A 19,312-nucleotide genomic window follows, 5' to 3' on the forward strand; every position below is an offset into this window, starting at 1 on the left:
CCCAAATGATTCACAGTGCAAAATCTTAAGAGGCATTCATTTTTTTCGAACCAGCCCATGCTCCCACTGTGTTGCAAAACCAACCTTTGTAACAGCAAATTACTAGAACCTTTAGTGACCCTCTGCCCTTTAAACAAATTGAGTTTTTGCCGGGCCTTTGAAGGTGTGCAAACCCAACCGTTGCACCTTATTAAAAATGAATGCGGTAGTATAGAGTACAGGAGAGGAAAAACATATTGTAAACGTATTTACCAAGAGAAGATGAGTTGATTCTGTACTTTGTTTGTGGAATGGTTTAACAACAATTTACAACCACCATACCAATTGAAATCCTCATCGAGTCAACAATAACCATTGCATTGTCAAACTCAAATGAACAGACAAAGAACCAGTGTTTTTCTATATTTATACAAAACCATAAATAGCAGTATGTCATCCATTCCAAATACATTCCAATTTTTATCAAATCCAACAACAATTTCTACCCAGGTTGTTAAGTTCAAAGTGCTCTGCAGAATATGTTCAATAAGGCACTTCAGATAAAACCCGCTATTTTACACAGGCACCTTGTAACCTATTTTATTTTGTTTTTTTTGATGGACAAGACAACTTTGATAATTATTACATTTGCTAGGTAAAAACAACAATTTAATGCCCCATTCTTTGATGCTAAGGTTCCTGAGAAAGTATAGTATAGTATATATAAGAGAGGTTGAATTGTAAGACAAGCTCAGAGCAAAGTGTTCACCAGCTGCTGGTAGGTTTCTCTCTCCTGCTTCAGCCCGTGACACTCTTCCACGTACAGTTTCCCATTCCTTACCACTCTCTCTCTGAGCGCAGGATCTGACAGGAGCCTCTGGGATTGATGTACGAATTCCTGGCAGGGACAGAGACAAAATAAGTTCTTATTTACCGCCAAATATCACTTAAAGCTTTCTATTGAAGTTGCCTGAAGGTATGCTTTTTTCTTTTTAAAGATATTCCAAGGCACAAGAAGAGAATTCAGATAAAAGTTGGTGTACTGATTAGTGAAAAGACATTGCCAAAAGATGGAGATATTGATGGCTAAAGATCCGTAAACAGCTGTCCAATAGACCTTGTAAATCTATCCTCATAGCTGCCACCTACGGCAGCTCTCACCGGGTCACCGGGAGGGGAAGGTGAGGATAAAAACAATGATTGAGAGATGCTGTATCCAAACAGCATCCGGAATCCTTGTACTGCAGCAGAGAGCCAGTGGGCATACAAAGTTTCAGCTGCTGCCAGTCAGAAGGCCAATTCACTCTACTTCACTTCACTCAAGTGATGTGATTATGTCTGGAGAGGCTCTTGGTAGCAAACTGCTCTTCTCTATGGCCATATGAGAGCTGTAAGTCCTCTGCAACAGGATTAAAGCTCAACTTATGAGCGGCATGCTTATAATCACTTCACTTTTAGTGCAAATTATAGAGCCAGACAGAGTTACCATTTTTCTCTTTAAAGCCTTAAAGTGCTTGTGTGTTTGTTTCTTTAGACACTTCTCTTGATACCCATACTCCTCGTGTAATTACCCTTAAGGCTTAAAGACCCCAAAATACAGTCAATCAAAAACAAGGATGTTGGTAAAAGAAGGATTTTAAAGCGGGCAGAAATGAAAACAAACTCTTGAGTGTGATCCACCGCAAGGGAAGTTTTGGCTGAAAGACTGGTGTTTGTTGCCCATCGGTTCTGGCTGAGGTCATGGTTTATCCAGCCCAAGATGCTGTGACCATCTGTGTGAGCTTCTTCCTGGCAGCTCAGCTGAGCGCACGTGACCCCCACTCCCCTCCCCCAGGGAGGACTTATCTCAACAGTTAAAACAACATCACGCTAGAGTAGAGCATGCTGGTTGTCATGACAGCAGCACGGTCAAGCCCTTTGTGATCTGACCTTAACCTTTGCTATTGTCCTTTTTCAGCTAACATTAGCCTAGCTTGTTTCTCTGATACCTGCTAACATTAGCTTAGCTTGTTTCTCTGATACCTGCCAACATAAGCATAGCTGTTTTTCTCATAACGTAAAGCTCCTGAGGAGATTTTAGCTGGTTATGAAACAGCCTTTAATTAATACAGTTGATTTTTATGACCTACAAGAGCAAACAAGACTGTTGGCAACACGATTGATTATTTATATGTAGTAATTTCTAATGCCTGAAACCACTGATGCAGAGTAGGTGTCAGATGAAATGATGCCAAAAACAGTCTCATTTACATTTTCCATGGAAAAAACACTTAATGAGGGAAACATTTGACTGCAAATATAATCCAGTATCATTTTTTTAAAAGCACCATTTATACACATCCAGGACTAAATCAGCAAAATGATAAAAGGTACCACTTTGTCCACAAACCTCAAGTTCCTCATATGAACTTTGAGATCAAGACTTTCTGATGACTGAATGCAAATCTTCATCTTAAATAATACAAGTTACTTTAATAGAACCCAAGAAGAAGTGTTTTTAATATGACAGGAAAAAGTATGCTGGAAATGTTTTTAATGACGGCCTCTCCAGCAGGCAGACAGTGTTTATGGAAAACTCTGATCAAACCTCATTATTCATCAGACTGAAGAGTTCTCATGGGAACTCCCCGCTTTGCCCTTTCCTGCATGATGCCATGTGTTGCATCACCATGTGGTCGTTTTGTATCTACACTCTGTCCCTGAAGGCTACACTTTTTGATCCTAATCCGAGCACCTAAGAAAAAACCCAGCTCATTCTGTTTCATAATACTTCCATATGTCGGACTGTAGTCAGGAGAACTTTTTAGTAGAAAGATTAGAAAATTAATGTTGTTTTTTTCTGCTTCAAACTGTTTTTATTGTTGTTTGTTTTTAAGATAAAGCCATGCCTGAGAAGTGGACGTACATACCCATAATGCTTTCTCGGTCATTTGAGGTTAAAGGAGTAGTTTTTGGCTGCAGTGATGATAATGAAGTTTATCCTCTCTATCTTCAGTATTAAAGCTTAACTGGGCTTAACGTCTATAGTGACCTGGTCCGTGTTTGTCCCTATCTACCTGAGGTGATGAGTACAGCAGGCCGGTGAGCTCATGTTGAACTACAGCTGCGTTTCCTGGAATGTCCCGGGCCAACACGGGTACCCCGAGATCCATGGCCTGTCGGAGCAGAGAGAGATTAAGCACTGAGAGGTTGCTGAGAATTACAATGTCACAGGCAAAAGTTACTCACTCTTGTATAAAAAAAAAAAAAGACACCTTGGCATGTGTACTGATAAGCTATTCTGCTCATCACTGCTTTGGTTCACTTACAGAATTAATCTTTATCAGCTAATACCTTCAGCAGGTTGTTGAGTGAAACATGCTAGAAGAATAATCAGACTTTAAGCCTACTGTGGATTGTCTTAATCGACTGAGTTTAAGAGAGATTAAGTGGATTTGCAGGTTTTGCTCACTCAGGAATAGGAAGATTGGAGTCAAGCAATTAATTTGGGTAATTGTCCCTGAAGTGGTCAGATAACATTGTAGCTGAGTGAGAACTCACAAGATAAGGACTGCTGTAAATATTCACACAGTTCCAGTTTTTTTCTTAGGATAAAACCAACTCTCATTACCAAGATATTGTTCTGCAGCACGATACACGAGTAAATTAAGATGCATTTTGCTGTTGTTACCCACAAGCCCCGAAGATGATTACCTCCAAGATGGCAGCGGACATGCCCTCTGATACGGAGCTGTTGACCACGGCGGAGCACCTTTTCATGGCAGCATGAAGCTCCTGCTGGCTTCTCTCCTGGGCCAAGAAGACCCCTGCTGTTCTGCAGAAGTACAGGCAGAGTTGAGTGACTCGGAGCTCATATAGGCGTGAATGATGCTAAAGGGCAGTGACAAGCTTGGGGCAGGAAACACGGCTGCACTATGTGTGACATGCACTGTGAGACCAGGTAAAGTCCTAAGCAGAGAGGGCAGCTTCCTGCCGCTTTGTTGTGGTGGACGCCTTTGGCGAGGGAACTGAAAGAGCAACCACGATATTAGAGTAGGGAGAGTCGTTTTGAAAAAAGGGAGGATTTTGGTGCTCCCTGAAGATTTTAACTCTGTTTACATTATGTCAAGATAAATGTAAGCTGTATTTACTGAGATACTTTTCTGTGCTGCGTGGGATAAAAAGCAGTGTTCAAGTTTCTCACAGAAGCAAAGTGTTTGCAATAAGACTGTCAGATCTCAAGCCTAATTTCAGAGATTCTTTACTGAAAAGGGAAAGGTAACTTACCTTTGAACAATTGCCTCCACCTCAGCTGTAAGCACAGGATCAATCTAAGAGAGACAGAGACGTTACAGAGAAGAGTAAAAAAAACCTGTTTACGTCATTTCAAAAAGCTGTGTTTACATCAAGGACTCCAGCAATGACTTAATCGAGAGGATAAAATACACAATGACACAATTAATAATTTCTATCATGGGCAAATCATTCTCTGTAAATCCCCTATTTCCAGAGATTGGGGTCAGGGTGGGCTGGGTGGCCAATCTGATTAATTGCAGTGTGGGATTTGCGTGCATTAGCCTGCCCACAGAAAAGTCAAAGCATAGCAATTTAGGTCAAAGATGTTGCCAAGCAAGCTGCTACTTTTTCCCCTCTTTCATTTTATAGCTCATGACATTTTTCAGAGGAATCTACAGTAAAGCGTGTTGTGCATTGAATTCCAAGAATCTAGACAGAAGAGAGGTTTTTTTTTCTTTTTTCTATCCTGGTCTAATCTGGGGGTTTAGCGGACATTGTAAAACCAGTGTGTGGCTGTATCAGGATAAAGGCTGTATTAACAAACAACTGATTTAAGCACTGTACTGATCCTGCACCGTAGCTTGGTGAATCGACAGAAATGAAAGGGGAAAGATGTGATGAGTCATAAAAAGGGAAAGCAATAACAACGTTTTCAATCTACAGAGTGAATCTGTTCGCCCTGTGTCTGTTTTGTGATGCCTTTTTGTCCTTATTATGTACAATTATCTTTTTTCATAAACAGCAAATATTTGGTGAAAAAGCTGACCAGATGAAGTATAACATTTAAGAATAACCCTTCCTTATATGAAGCAATAATAGCACTGAACATGCTGCACACTGTGGGGCTTGATGAAGCCCAGTTACAGTTGAGGGACGTGTGTCACTGCTGACAAACTGACCTGAATTCTCCTCTTAATGACAGATGCCGCACGGCCAGAGTGCTTATTACTGGAGTGAAGTAGTTGTGGGTTCATAGTACACATCTCATTCTGTTAGTTTATATTTTTAAGATTTTACTTTTACTTCTTTGAATCAGTCATTTTCAATCAAAAGTGGAATCCTGTACTTATAGAGGGGAAATGTGACCTTCATACAAGTACATGTTTATTATAATAATAGTGTGTGGCTTTTCATTTCTCAGGCAAACAAATAGGCATACATGCTTCCACTCTGAATCAGGAGAGTCGAGATGAATCACACGTCTCTGCTTCCACTGAACCATTTCATCAAACAACAACAAAGCGGAGCGAGAAGCGGCAGTGGTGCGACTGTGTATGAGCCCCTGGCCATGTCTAATTGAGTTGTTTCTTGAGCGGAAAAACTAAAGCAGAACATACCTTTTCGCCTGACACCACGGTTTGAAAGAAAGAACAGACACTAAAAAAGACTGTACACTGATGTGGTATCAAAGCAAGTCAGTGGGAAGAGGAGATGAAGAGAGAAATCAATGAGTGAGAGATTGGAAAGGAGGAACAGTCGTTAGAGCAGTGAGGCTGCTTGCTGCTGCCCGGGACGTGACTTCTATCTGCAGCACCGAGTAGACAGAACATAAAAGTGCAATCAGGTAAATATAAACTTTTACAGTAAATGTATAAAACCCTCCCTCCTCTGATTTGATTCTCTGCCATGATTTATGAATCATCATACATCACGGCAGGCTTTATTGCTTTTTTCCAATGATTTGACTTGACGTGGAGCCACTTTGTGTGTGTGTACATGTGTGTGCTTGTGAGGTCATGTCCAGAGGAATAACACATGTGACAGAAACATGATGAGGTGTGACGTGTCTTTGCTTTTGCTGTAATAGAAATCAGCAGGCTTAGATAAAAGCACGTCCATGTGTCAGAATAAAGTGCCGTTACAGGTCACTGGTCAAATCCGAGTGCTAATCCACAGCAGGAGATGCATTAGTATATAAAGCAGTGACATACCCAGTTGGACACACATTAAAACAATCAGGACGACTATGGCTGCTGCTGCTGCTGTTGACCCTTGACATGATTGCAGAAGATTGTCATTTCCTCCCACGGAGGACTAAAGAGTTCCTGCTAAAGAGTTAAGCCAGTGTCTCCGCTACATCCAATTAGAGGCCGCCTGGACACCCAAGGAAGGTTTCTATTATAGGTTAATTCTAATGTTCAGAGCATCATTGTACACAAGGGCACACATGGCAGGTATATGACAACTCACCTTTGGCCCAATAATGACCAACACATTCAGCGGGTTCTCACAATGCCACTCTGAAAAACACAAAAGACAAGTGGGAATGTAAGGGGGAAAAGCAACTGTTTGGGATACAACATGAATAGCAGCAGCTTTCTTGAGAGCAGCACATTTGTTTTTGTATTTAATGTGAAGAGCCATGCTGGCTTTGAGAATACAAACTTCCAAGATGCTGAAATCCACACGTGTACTCCTCCCTTCTGGATGAAACTTTTAATATACAGTTTGACGCCCTCTAGTGCCACCTTATTACCATAACTGTGTTCTTTGAAAATCACATCAAATAAAAGAGAACGTAAATAAAAAGGATCTATAAAATGTCAATGATACACTCTTGAGACATATAAGACTTAGTTTATGAGAGAAACCGTATAAAAGCAAGAGATCATTTCTTTGTAGGGCTAACACGACCTGTCAGAAGAATCTCGTTGCACTTTCACATAAATTTTCAATTAGCTGAAACTCAACCACAGAGATCTGACTTCATTCCTAATGTATGAAGACACAGCCATTGCCTCTACCACAGGCTACTACAGAAATGTGAGTGTGTTTGTAATCGAGGGTAGTAGGTAGAAAACATGCCGGCTGGAAACATCCCGCCTTCTTTCAACTGGCCTATTTGTTCTGTCATGACTTTATTAATGTATTTGCTCTATGCTTGTTTTTACATGTTCATAAGCAGAACATGCATGCAAACGGATAGTAAACATGGTTATCTACCTGAGAAAACATGCAACAGATAGAGTGGGTCCTTGACTCTCCTGAGGCCGCACACCAGCAGGAAAACACGCAGCTCGTCCACAGGCTCACTGCTTACACCTGGAGAGGAGCCAGACGCACAGAAAGACAGCAGCACAATATCAAAACACTGCATAATGAACATCCCAAGTACATCGCTAGATAATGAAAGCAATACATCACCCAAGGTCAGGAGGAAAATAAGACAGCGGTGACTAATGTGCTCCCACAATTCTCTGATCGGAGTTGCAACCCTCAGCAGGGAAATCGCCGGCTGAAAACATTCGAAGGTTGAAGCCCAATCAGTGTGTAATATGGCGTCCCAACTACAGAGTCACATGATGAGTGTTTGGGTGATAATTTACACACCAAACAGCCCCAGATCAAGATACGTTAATAAAACATCAAACATTTTGAAACTCCTTATGTAACTGAGAGATTGTGCCACTAAACTGAACTCTTCAGGTTCAGTCCAGATGAAGAATGCACAAAGAACAATCGAGGATCTTTTCTAAAAACTGATTAGAGAAATGTATTTTCCATAGCACTTTATCAGGCTAATGTTTCAATGAATGAATGACATCTTGACATTGTCAGAACCTCTAATCCTGAAGCTTTTCTTATTCTCTGTTTTTGCTAAATTGCTTAAGTTAGGCAGGTACCTTATAATCTCTATCTACAGATTTAGTTATTTCATGATATAAAAAAGAATAAACTGTCATGATTGACAGCTCTGTGTGCACCAGAGTTGAGGAGAAACAACGAGAGGAAACGCAATAAACATGAATACGAGAGTCATTTAACTTCCATAACCGTCAATATCTGCCACAAACCGACACAAGTATCTGTTCTACTGTCGACTGTACTGAGCTGAAGAATCTTTGCTGTTAAATGTGTTTTTGTTTAGAGGAAGGGGCGTGGCTTCAAAACCGCTGCAGGTTCTCTATGGCGCACCTCTGACTCCAAATGACATCACCAGTGCAAACGTCAGCATGACAAAGGGATATTTTGGCTTCATTTTTGCACAATGGGGGAAGGGAGAGCTGTGTTGTCCATTCTTTACACGGTCCATAAATGCAATCTGTGTGGAGAACAAAAGCAGGTGGAACGCAGCCTGCTGCAATGACATCCCGCTTCCATCAGCAGTAATCTCCGATTTATCTCTATAATCTGATATCTTCATGCAAGTACAGCTAACAATCCGTTCTGAAAGGAAATATATTAACTTGAGCGCCAAATCTGCTGGACTCTGTTTTATAAAAGCCAATCAGCGTTTAGATTTCCTGACTGCCTGGAATGCATCAGAATTGATCTGACCTCCATTCATCAAACAAGCAATTTGAATTCTCATCAGAAGGACAAACCCGACAAAGTTTTAATTTTTACTTTTTTACTAATCTTCATGATGATTAAATTATTTGTACAAACTTAACCCTCTGTGGTACACAGATCAATGAAGAAAAATAATTTGCTCTCAGTTAACATTGTGGAACACAAATACAACCAAAATCATCATATCAAATAAATGATCATATCAAATCATTACCCTCAATGTTGTTTCAAAAACTTTAAATATCACCATGACCTTATATGAACATAATCCTAATGAGCATGCACATACACACACAAAGACCTGCATGTACACACAAGCACAAATTCTCCTTCCTCACTAATGCACCTCTGTGCTTCTGAAAGTTGAGGAAGCATTTCCTCTCAACAGAAAAACACTGGAAGGTAGCACGTTTTAAGCACAGCACTTTCACAATGGCAGAACAACTTGAGTATTTGCATTGTAACTGACTTCCTCCTCATTATATGACACCTCATCCTCACTCTCCTCAGCTGGCAGGGCCACCTGTGCTTTATGGCTTTTTGAAGGAGCCATAGAAAAGGTGCAGATTCATAAATCACAATAAGGGCAGATATAGTTTGTGAATTTGAATGCATTACAAAATATTATTAATGACAAATACATTTAGATAGTTCTACGTCTTTTCATTACAAATGAAATAAATTTGTATTCCAACATAGTATGCCTGGTATGGCCGTACAGTATGTCATTCCATTACGGTACAATGTTGCCTAAGGGCAACATGATGTTTTTTTTATTTCTTATAATACATTTGATGATATATTTAATTACCAATGAAGGTGACTCAGATTTTTGTAGGAGATCATCTGGATGAAAAATTAGAAATTTGGGGCTGTGTGACATGTACTGTACACACGTGCTGAAAAATGAAGCATAATTAACCCCTGTGGGAACATGTGACCACTCTTTTAGATCATCAATGCTTTGAACAATTAAATGGGTGTGTCTTTGTATTTAAAAATCTAAAACAGGCTATGTTTACGTGGAGTCAACACGGTCCCATAGAGGGTCAAGAATGTGGATTACAAGTAAATCACAAGAAATGAATTCTCCTTTTTCAAGCTCATATCGTTGAAATCAGCCATAGTGAAGTCTCTGTGTAACTTCATATTTACAGAAAAACAGAGACTCACCAAAAACACATGAACTGGTGCAACAATAGACGATGGGTTCTAACACTGTGTACCATATAACCCGTGGCATATTCACCTACTTAATTTGGTGTGTTAGCATGCTATGCATAGCGTTTTTTTTGCACAACAGAAACAGCTGATAAAGATACAATCGTCATAGCAATTGCTTGTGTTTGCTCATTGACTAAAGAAAGAAACAAATTGAAATTTAATCTGTGGGACAGAAAGTATTGGGATCACTGAAACTATACGGTGGACCGCAGGGTGACCTGAATGTCTTAATTAAAAAACCACAAATGTAAACCTCATGGTGATATTAGAGGATAAGCTTGACGATCATTACAGTCATAAGGATTTATTGTCTAGAGACTTTAAATTCTGTACTAAATCTTGTGCCAATCTGTCATGTAGACATTAAGATTTCACTGGATGAGTGACATATCTGACCTGTAAGTGACCCTGAGGGAAAGTGAGGGGATCACTGATGTCATGTTTGATTCCTTTGAGACAATGAATCCCTTAACACATTTTCAAATCCTTTTGAAGGTGTGTACATTTTCAACCTCATGTTGAGTTTACATATAATATCAACTGTAAAGTATTGTGACAGCTTAGTTTTTAAAGAAACTTCAAGTGAGGTGGTTTAAATGCAACACTGTAAGGTAAAGGAATTATTAACACAAAATCAAAGCGGATTAAAATGAAAGCCTTTAACACAAAGTGTTTTCTTTGTTAGTGACAAAAATGAGCCACAAAACATTTCAAAACTAATACCACAAACAGCCATGAGCACGTGCTTAAAGCGCAGTGACAGTCGAGTGAAATCCCCTGCTGCCAGATAAGTCCAGATCAGGAGGCTGAAGCAGCTCTTTAATGCTATTAAAAAGAATCTTAAAATGACAGCGAGGAGTTTTGGCACTGACCCTGATCCTGGGAGCCGATTGTCAAAAAAAAGAGCTCTAAATCTGGGGGCCATATCGAAAGTTACTCGCATAGATTTGCAGGATGAGAAAGCGCGTCAGCGGAGGGAAACAAACAAGTCACTGCCTCAGAGGAAGGTGCAGGGGAAAAAAAACATGGAGACAAGCTGGAATCATAGCAGAGCTCAGGCTTGTCAAAATGAGAAAGAAATTCAAAGAAATAAAAAAAAACTATTCATCTTTCCTCAGGGGAGTAAAACGTGTACAAATCATGTGTTGTGCCAGCAGCGATCTTTTCTCCCGGTCTCTTTGCAGCTCTGTGAGTTCTATGTTAGACTTTTTCTTTTCTACATTTGTCTTTGATATCTGGGGGGCATTCTCAACAACTCCCTAGTGTTTTGACCAGTATGTGAGGCGCTGTGTTTGTCGTATGGAAATAGTAGCACATGTCGATATGAACATAATCTATTGTGGAACGGGGAAAAGATACTCTCAGGGGGGACAAAATAATGACAAGGCCACGGTAAAAACAAGTTCAACCTAAAACTCACATGAACAAAAAAATGCTGAACACGAGAAATAAAGTATACTTAGCCGAATAGATACTGTTGAACATTTTAATCTTACGACATCAACCCCCACACTTGTTTGGTTCTAAAGAGTCGTACAAATTTCTAAAATTTCTTTAGGTCCTGAATTGAAGGTTTTCATCACTACAAGTCAGACAAATGTTGTTTATTCTCATCTCTGCACATCCACACTGTTCGCACAGATAAGCCAGATAACAGAACATTTTGATCAGCCAAACTGCCTGAGCTAATTAAATACAAATCCTGGAACATGCAGCTTTACACTTGCCTTCCATAAAGACACAAACAACCATGAAGAACTGGGTGAGCCATGCGAAGGAAGACATTTGGAATATCTTTCAATGGCAAAAACACTTAACATTAATTCAAGCATGAGCTATGCCAGTGATCTCTAATATTTATGTGCACATATTTCATATTTATTTTATATGGATCAAACAGTCTGACAACTTCGTATGGTTATATAATGACAGAGGAAAGGGCTTTTCTCTGTTCATCTGATATCACAAGACGTCACTGAAAGTTTCCTGAATAATCTGCTCAATTTGATCCATTGAGGACCAAGTAGCTGGATAAAGAATAAAACACCATCATTCTCCCAACTGGCTTTTTCAGTCCTTCAGTGAATCAAAGTATTGCTGCTCCCTCTACTGTGTTGTTCAGCATGTACCTCCTCACCCCAACCTCACAGCAGGGGTCAACAACAACATACACAGAGAGGCTTTCATGGACTGACAGCTCCAGTGTTGAAGTCTACACACACCAGTGCTAAAGTCTTTTTTGATGCACACCAGTGGAGCTCTGTTACAGTGTGATATGAACACAGGGGCCACACAAAACCCATAATCCAAACTCTACCTCAGTCTATTTATTTACACTCCAGATTGTTTAGTGATTTTTTTTTTTCTCAAATCCAAAATGCAGGCTGCAGCAGAGGTCATTCATTCAGACTTCATTCATTCTCTGAAATATGAAAAACGCTGTTTTAGATTTTTTTTTTGACAAAGTGTGTCTTTAAAATGCAAAAGGAAGACAAAGAACAGGCAGACAATGATAAACAAAATCAGAGTGTGGCTGTCGTTTCAGCACCGGGGGTTAACACTGCTTTTTTATTTTAAATAACTGTAAGTGATATTTTACTCATCCATGGAATATACTAACACCATCAGACAGTACGCCTGCAGACACTGGAACATTTTTTTTTACAGCTTTAAAAAGTCAGACTACACTGCTTTTATCACATCTGAGGAAAAGAACAATAGACGTGTCTTCTGTTTCATATATAACAAATGGAAAAGTGACTCTGGGCAATTAGTATTTCTTGCACTGGTTGTGAAGCGTTGTGACAAATTACCCCGGGCTGTGGAGCTATTAATCAATTGCTCCTTTCTGTACTTATCTGTGCTCTCTTTGAGCGCTGGGGATGGGAATCACCATGCGGTGTCCAGTTAAACCTCCAGGCTGTTTGTGTGGATGTAAATGTTTACTGATTTATTCAAATGAGAGTTTTGAGGAGAGAAGGAGAAAGGGGGAAAACAATAGATACATGAACTGAAGCTCTTTCCTCCTTAACCACCATGTAGATGCTTCTACCACAGCAAAGACTCAATAGATTCTTTCTGACTGGTGTTTTTCACATTGAGGCTGTTTAAATGGATTCCCTATCATGCACCCAGAGGTGGCTCCACTGAGCTTCCTCGGAGGTAAGGACAAAGAATGCAGTCTACAATAAAGCAGGGGTGTTTTGAGCACGATATTGCAAACGTGTGGCACACCTGTGTATAGAGCTGGTCATAATGACCACAATAAAATCTATTTTACAAGGAGCTTAAATTGTAATGTGCAGGCAGCGCTCCATTTCATTGCATCAAAAACACCGGTCACTTTAAAGTGATGTGAATGTGCACAGCTACCCTGCTTCAGTTTAGGACATAGCCTTGCTTATAACATGATTACTAGAATCATTATTAAATGATAGCAGGATGACTTGGACTCATGATGGACACTACCTTTTAACAGAGGGGAGAGAGGATCTCCCTACCTCCTCTTTGTGTTCCACATTTTCTTAACCTTTTGTACCATTTGTTTCGACTTTGGAGTTTGGGTTACTTGAATCGATTGAAACCACAAGATAAATTACTCGTCTAAATCTGTTGAGATTCTCTAACATGAAAGGTAAACTCACTAAATGGAAATCTTTCTCTGCATCAAGTGTTATCAACAGGACTTTGTATGGCTTTTAAACAAAATCAATTAAATGAAAAGTTTGTCTTAAACAGTCTGCCAGAAGCCTTCCTGGTATGAAGCCACACTGATCTGGTTATTCATATCTATGATAACGGCTTTTAATCTGTTGATTAATAATGCTGATATGATTTTAAAGTCTGTATTAAGAAGGGATATAGGCCTGTATGAGGAACACTGTGTAGGATCCTTTTCCTTCTTTATGTATAAATGTAATTATTACTGATTGTCATGTCTGTGCCCATTTCCCTGTGTCTAATGCATAACTCTAAGCTTTAAGTAGTAAGGGGAATGTTTGTCCTTTACTTTTTGATCAAATTCATTTGTAAAGCCGTCGTCCCCTGGTGATTTACCTGCTATTAGTCCCTGCATTTGTTGTTTAATTTCCTCTGCAGTTATTGCTTCTATCAGTTTGGTATTTTATAAAACCAGACAGACACCACTTCAGATTCAGTCGGGAATCATTTCTATTAAAGACAACAAATAAACAATTCATACAAACTTTTTAACTATTCACAGTGATGAAGGACGTAAAAGGACATCTAGGATTGTATGGGACGCCACCACAGACTCTCATACCGCCGTGCAACACATCTACTTTCCTTTTCCCTCTTTAAATATATAAAAAAACCTCATATGATGTCAAGTATTTCACTTCCCTGGTGATGAGCCTTTCTATCTTTTGTGGTCGGGATTGTTTGTTATGCGTTTGTTATAAAATAAATAAATAAATAAATAAATGAAGACAAGAAAAAAAAAAAACCTCCAATGGATTATCAAGTCTCACTTTACAGCTGGACGCAGTCACAGTACCTGAGCTCCTCAAGAAGTCAGTCCAGCAGAAGTCTTCAGTCACTTCTGAGCGGATCCCTTTCAAATAAACACAGAAACATTAAAAGGTACAGTGTTACTGATTCAGCTTTGCCTGGACATTAATGATCATATACATTATGCAGAAGTTAGCACCATGTTCAAAAAAAAATATTAATTAGATCATCATTTCAGAACTGATTTTCCTTTATCAGGGGTGCAGCTTTTCGACAGGCAAGGCAGGCAACTGCTTGGGGCCCCCAGGGGCTGATAAACTTAAAATCACAGCAGTGGCTCAAAATGTGCAACATTTGTAATGACAGGATGAAACCTCCCTAAAAAGGACTCATTACACAGTACTCACTGATATAATAGTAAATGCCTGAATGATGCTCGTCTAGCTTTAAATATGGACGAGTTACAAAAAATGAGTTGGTAAAGATAGTACTTATATCTTAATGGGGGTGGACGTTGTTTTGAGGGGCCTCCTGTACATTTTTTTGCCACTGTCCTTTATCTGACTTCACTGCTTGTTTGACACCGTGAATTTAAAACATCACCGCTATTCTTCATAACCTTTAGTCCGATCAAACACATAGGCCGTATTTGTAATAGATGCTATTTTAATTAAACCTATATACAAAAGCACTGTATATAAAGATTCACTGTATGTGTGTGTATATAGGCATGATTCCATGTGATCCATCATGTAAAAAGCACTTCAATGTGATCACTATCTGTTCACAGGCACAACAAAATAAGCTTTTACTGGTCTGGGCTCAGCCATGCAGCGGGCCAAAGGCTCTCCTCTAATCTATGAAGGGACACTATTTGCCAAACAAGGCTACTGGTGGGAAGCAACATGGAAGAGTGATTCGGGCTGTCCTACATGGCACGGCGGCCAATGGCGAGAGCAAACACAACTCTGTACGGCAGACAGCATGATAATGGAGGGAAAAAATGTCAAAGCTGATTAATGTAACACTTGGGTGGCGAGTCGGGCATGCACAGCGTGAGGCGAGGATGTTCATCCTGCAGAGCTTACCTTGGGGCTGGACATAGATCTTACTGCTTGGGGACAGCTTCAGAGGAAAACACAGGAAAATGATGGTTAAAACAAAAGCTAGATTATAATTATGAAGTATTTCAATCAATCAGTTACTCTTGGTTGTGTTTGTTGATACAAATGAAATTGGATTATTTTCTACCTGTGCTTCATTCTCTTTGTGTCAGTCAATAGAAACAGTCAATAAATGCACTTTCAGCTCCAAACACATTTAGTCAAATCTAACCTTTAGAAGAGAGTCGGGAAAGCAGTTGGTAAGATAATGGAGGTGCTAAAACATAAATAAGAGGGGATGGAAAGAAAATTGAGTGGATGTTATCACAGTGGATCCATCCCCTATGTGTGTTTTCTGTCACAATAAAACGCACAGTGATGCCTCTCAGTGCTTGTCCTGTCTGCCTGCTGTCAGCACTAAATGGTGGAGATAAAGCACGCCACTCGCCTCATTCTACAGCCTACGGGTGGAATCTAGTCTGAAAATAAAACGCTGTAATATTGTTTTAATGCCAAACTATTGCAGGACAGTGCAGAATATTGTGTTTGTACAGTAAAAGCCCTGCTGTTCTGTTTTATTGGAGCTATCAGGATCCTGCTGTTTGTTCCAGTGCAACTGAAAAAACTTTGGCCCTCACTTTTTGATTAGGATAATGTTTTGTTTATTGTGACATATCAATTTATAATAGGCTTGTGTGAATGTGCACATTAAGTGTTTTGGCACTCTAGAAGAGCAGGCAGTAGTGCGTATACTAATGAACCTGCACAAAGGTACACACAGAAGTGTTCTATAGTCAAAACTTTAATGGGTGGAACTGATAGATATGTATTTTTATTGGATCCTGGTGAGAAACGCTCTCTCATTATGCTTGCACTACTGTTGTATGTACAACTAAATCTCAAGAAAGCTTTGAATTGAGACATGAAACATGCTATGACACATTAGACACAGACTTGCACATGGAACCATCAGTGTTTAAGACATGAACTACTGCACTGACACAAGTTATTAAAATAAAAAAAGAATAAAATCATACCAAAAATAACTCTGCCTCTTCTTTCAGTTTGTCAGTAAATGCAACAGCAAACCTGATTAAGAAAAGAACGTCATTAAAACCAATGTAAGGCCATTTGACTGAAGTCATTTTCACAAGAGACAGTCAACAGCGTTGAAACTTTGGACAACAAAGCACACAAAGAAGTGGTAACAACTTTAAAAGACAGAAGTCTCCAGGCTGAGGCTGAGCGCGTGAGAGCAGAATAACTGCTTGTGGTTTGAAGGAAAGGATTTTAAGGATGAACATGCCAAGAATACAAAGAGGAAACCAAAGAGAATGTAGAGCAAAAAACAGTGGGGATGTATTAATTTGAGCATGTGTGAGCACGCAATAGTAAATGGGCCAACAGGCTCAGAGAGGTGACTGAATTTCATGATCAAGGTTTGTGTGAGAGGGCGCTAACAGCGGGAGGTGTGTGGATCCAGATGTTTGAAGTCATGAGACCTGGATTTCCCACCTTTTCTCAAAAAGGCAATTATCCCCTCTAGACTTACGTGATGTATGCCTCATACCAGGTTTTTTTTTTTTTTTTTTTACCATGATAACAAAAGAAACACCAGGGATTGATTTAAAGGCACAAGTACGATATTGATAAGCACGTATGCAAAAAATGTCTTTAAACTATGAAGAGAAGGGGATACACAACCTGCACAGCTGGAGTAGGCTTATGTTCAGCCTTTCACTTTCATGCTAATACTCCAGACTGATGTGATTCAAATTCTTTGCAACGATTTCAAATCTTGTATAATCTAGGACTAAAGGGAAAGCTACAACAACGCTGAAGAGATGAATGGTTTCCCTGAATTTAAATAAGCCTCGCGTGCAGGTTTTTTTTAGGAAGTATCATCGAGTATCATTTTATGGCTTGTTGTAAAGCCATTAAAGTTGAAGTTGTCTGCATTACCAAGAGTGAAGATCACACAGTTTATTCAATTTGATTGAATTTGTCTTGTTGATTTCATATGAACAACTCTTCCTTCAGGAAGGGTAAATGGTTACATTAACTTCCTACTTGCACTTCAGGGCGGTGACATCTGCATCAAAATTCTATCTAAAAGTAGGTAAAACATGTGATACATTACAACCATATTTGGACTACAAGTCCCATAAGTGACCATGTGGACCATGTTAAGAAGACTTCATATTGTCACCAGGAATGTTTAAAACAAACCCTGTGTCATGGCAGATATCCCACCTTGGACAAGCATAGGTGTAACTAATAGTAATTGGTGCCTCGTTCTTTATAACTATGACATGAAGCCATGTCAAGAAACAACAAGGCCCTTAAAGTGCCTCATCTAAATGGAATGAGTTCATAATTAAAGTGATTAAAGTTGCACATGTGCTATAAGATGTTAAAAAGCCTACCATAAAACGTATTATTAAACATTTTGGAATCATATGTAAAGCCTTATTATATACATATATATATGTATATATATATATATATATATATATATATATATATATATATATATTAACAAACAAATGGGGCAGACAAAATATTCATCATCATCATCAAAATGTGTTTCTGTAGTTCTCAACAGGTAATGACAGTTTTCAAGAAAATGCCATATACTGTATGTTCACAATTGTTTCCGAAAACAATTTTAAAAAGATGGACGGTCTACAATGGTTTTACTCAATTTAGAGTCATTGGTTAAACAGAATACATTTGCAAAAACATCACCTGGCTTTCAGTAGCACCTGCTCCATAACCACACGCTTCTTCTCAACTTTCACATCTTCATTTATGTCTGTTCCACCAAAGATAACGCCAAAGGGGACTTGGATGTCTGGTGTAAAGGTTAAACAGAAAACAAAAGGAGCTTCTGACTGAATGGGTAAGCAGTAAACTTGTCGGTTTACTGTAATTGTTGACACACACAAAGAATGGCTACAGGTAAGAAGGAAAGTAAACAGATCATTTTAACAGGAAACATGTTTACCTAAAAGAAGCCTGCCTGCCCGGAACAGATGAATGGCCAGTGCAGCCTCAAATGGAGGATTTCGAGGTATGAGGTTTGCCACCTCAGCAGGGGTCTGAAAATCTGCTGCATCTCTGAGCTCACAGGTGTGACCTGCTGACTCAATGTGGGATCTAAAATAAAAGAAATATAAGACTATGGGTGGCTGGTAGGAGGAAAAAGTGTGATTGAGCAATGATAGCTTAAGACTAAGTAAATATCAAAAGTCTCCTATACTTACTAACAAACTGTGTCTAACCTGCTTCCTGCCAAGAAGAGCTTCATATAGCTGATCATAGAACAGCTGACCTTACTTATTATTCATTCTGTAATTAAATAGACATTTTCCAAACAAGTTTATTTTGAGATAACCCTGGTGCCAGGACAAGAAGCAAACACTGAACTTCTGTTGCCTACTGACTCACCAGGTTAATAATGCTTAGCAACAGCTGCTACACTTAGCAACAGAGCGAATTACCTTATTCTCTCAGCTGTTGTGTGGTTTCCAGTTTTGGGACTGAGACAGGCAAGAAAAAGTATTTTCATTTCTTCAAATAGACTTGTCTAACGAGCTAACTGGTAAAATGTACTGGTAAAATATTGAAAAATAGACGACACATTGAAAATAGCAGAGCTTGTGTTGTTTTGTAAGCTCGCTTGACTCCACTGCTATCACATTTCCTGGATCCATGCCTGCAACTCACACACACAGCGCAAAGCTGTAGACGTGAGCAAAGCACACTGAAATGTTTACAAGTCCGTCTGCGAAATGGTCCCTCGGAAACACACAAGGGAAGAAAAACAAAAACTCAGTATTTTTGTTTTTGAGGACTTTATTTAAATCGCTAAAGAAAAAAAAACTTGAGGTCATACTTTCTGTCTCTTGACAAATTTTCGTCACGAAAGTCAAAAGATAGAAAAAATAAAAAAAAGATCGAACCGC

The 19,312-nt window shown here is 39.3% G+C and overlaps 2 protein-coding genes across 2 annotated transcripts in view; both read right to left on the reverse strand.

Moving 5' to 3' along the window:
• The window catches only part of adamts13 (ADAM metallopeptidase with thrombospondin type 1 motif, 13), a 370,029-nt gene that overhangs the window by 93,747 nt on the left and 256,970 nt on the right, over positions 1-19,312 (reverse strand). The window lies entirely within an intron of this gene.
• On the reverse strand, positions 390-19,209 carry glt1d1 (glycosyltransferase 1 domain containing 1). Its single transcript, XM_061037654.1, has 12 exons — positions 18,848-19,209; positions 18,352-18,503; positions 18,093-18,198; positions 16,382-16,433; positions 15,330-15,366; positions 14,288-14,344; positions 7,198-7,296; positions 6,445-6,494; positions 4,246-4,289; positions 3,673-3,793; positions 3,036-3,134; positions 390-877 (listed from the first exon to the last, which is right to left on the reverse strand). The coding sequence occupies exons 1-12, from the start codon at positions 18,913-18,915 to the stop codon at positions 731-733; spliced, it is 1,032 nt and encodes a 343-aa protein (XP_060893637.1). The 5' UTR covers positions 18,916-19,209; the 3' UTR covers positions 390-730.

This window comes from Labrus mixtus, chromosome 5 (genome assembly GCF_963584025.1).
Source record: "Labrus mixtus chromosome 5, fLabMix1.1, whole genome shotgun sequence".
NCBI lineage: Eukaryota > Metazoa > Chordata > Actinopteri > Labriformes > Labridae > Labrus > Labrus mixtus.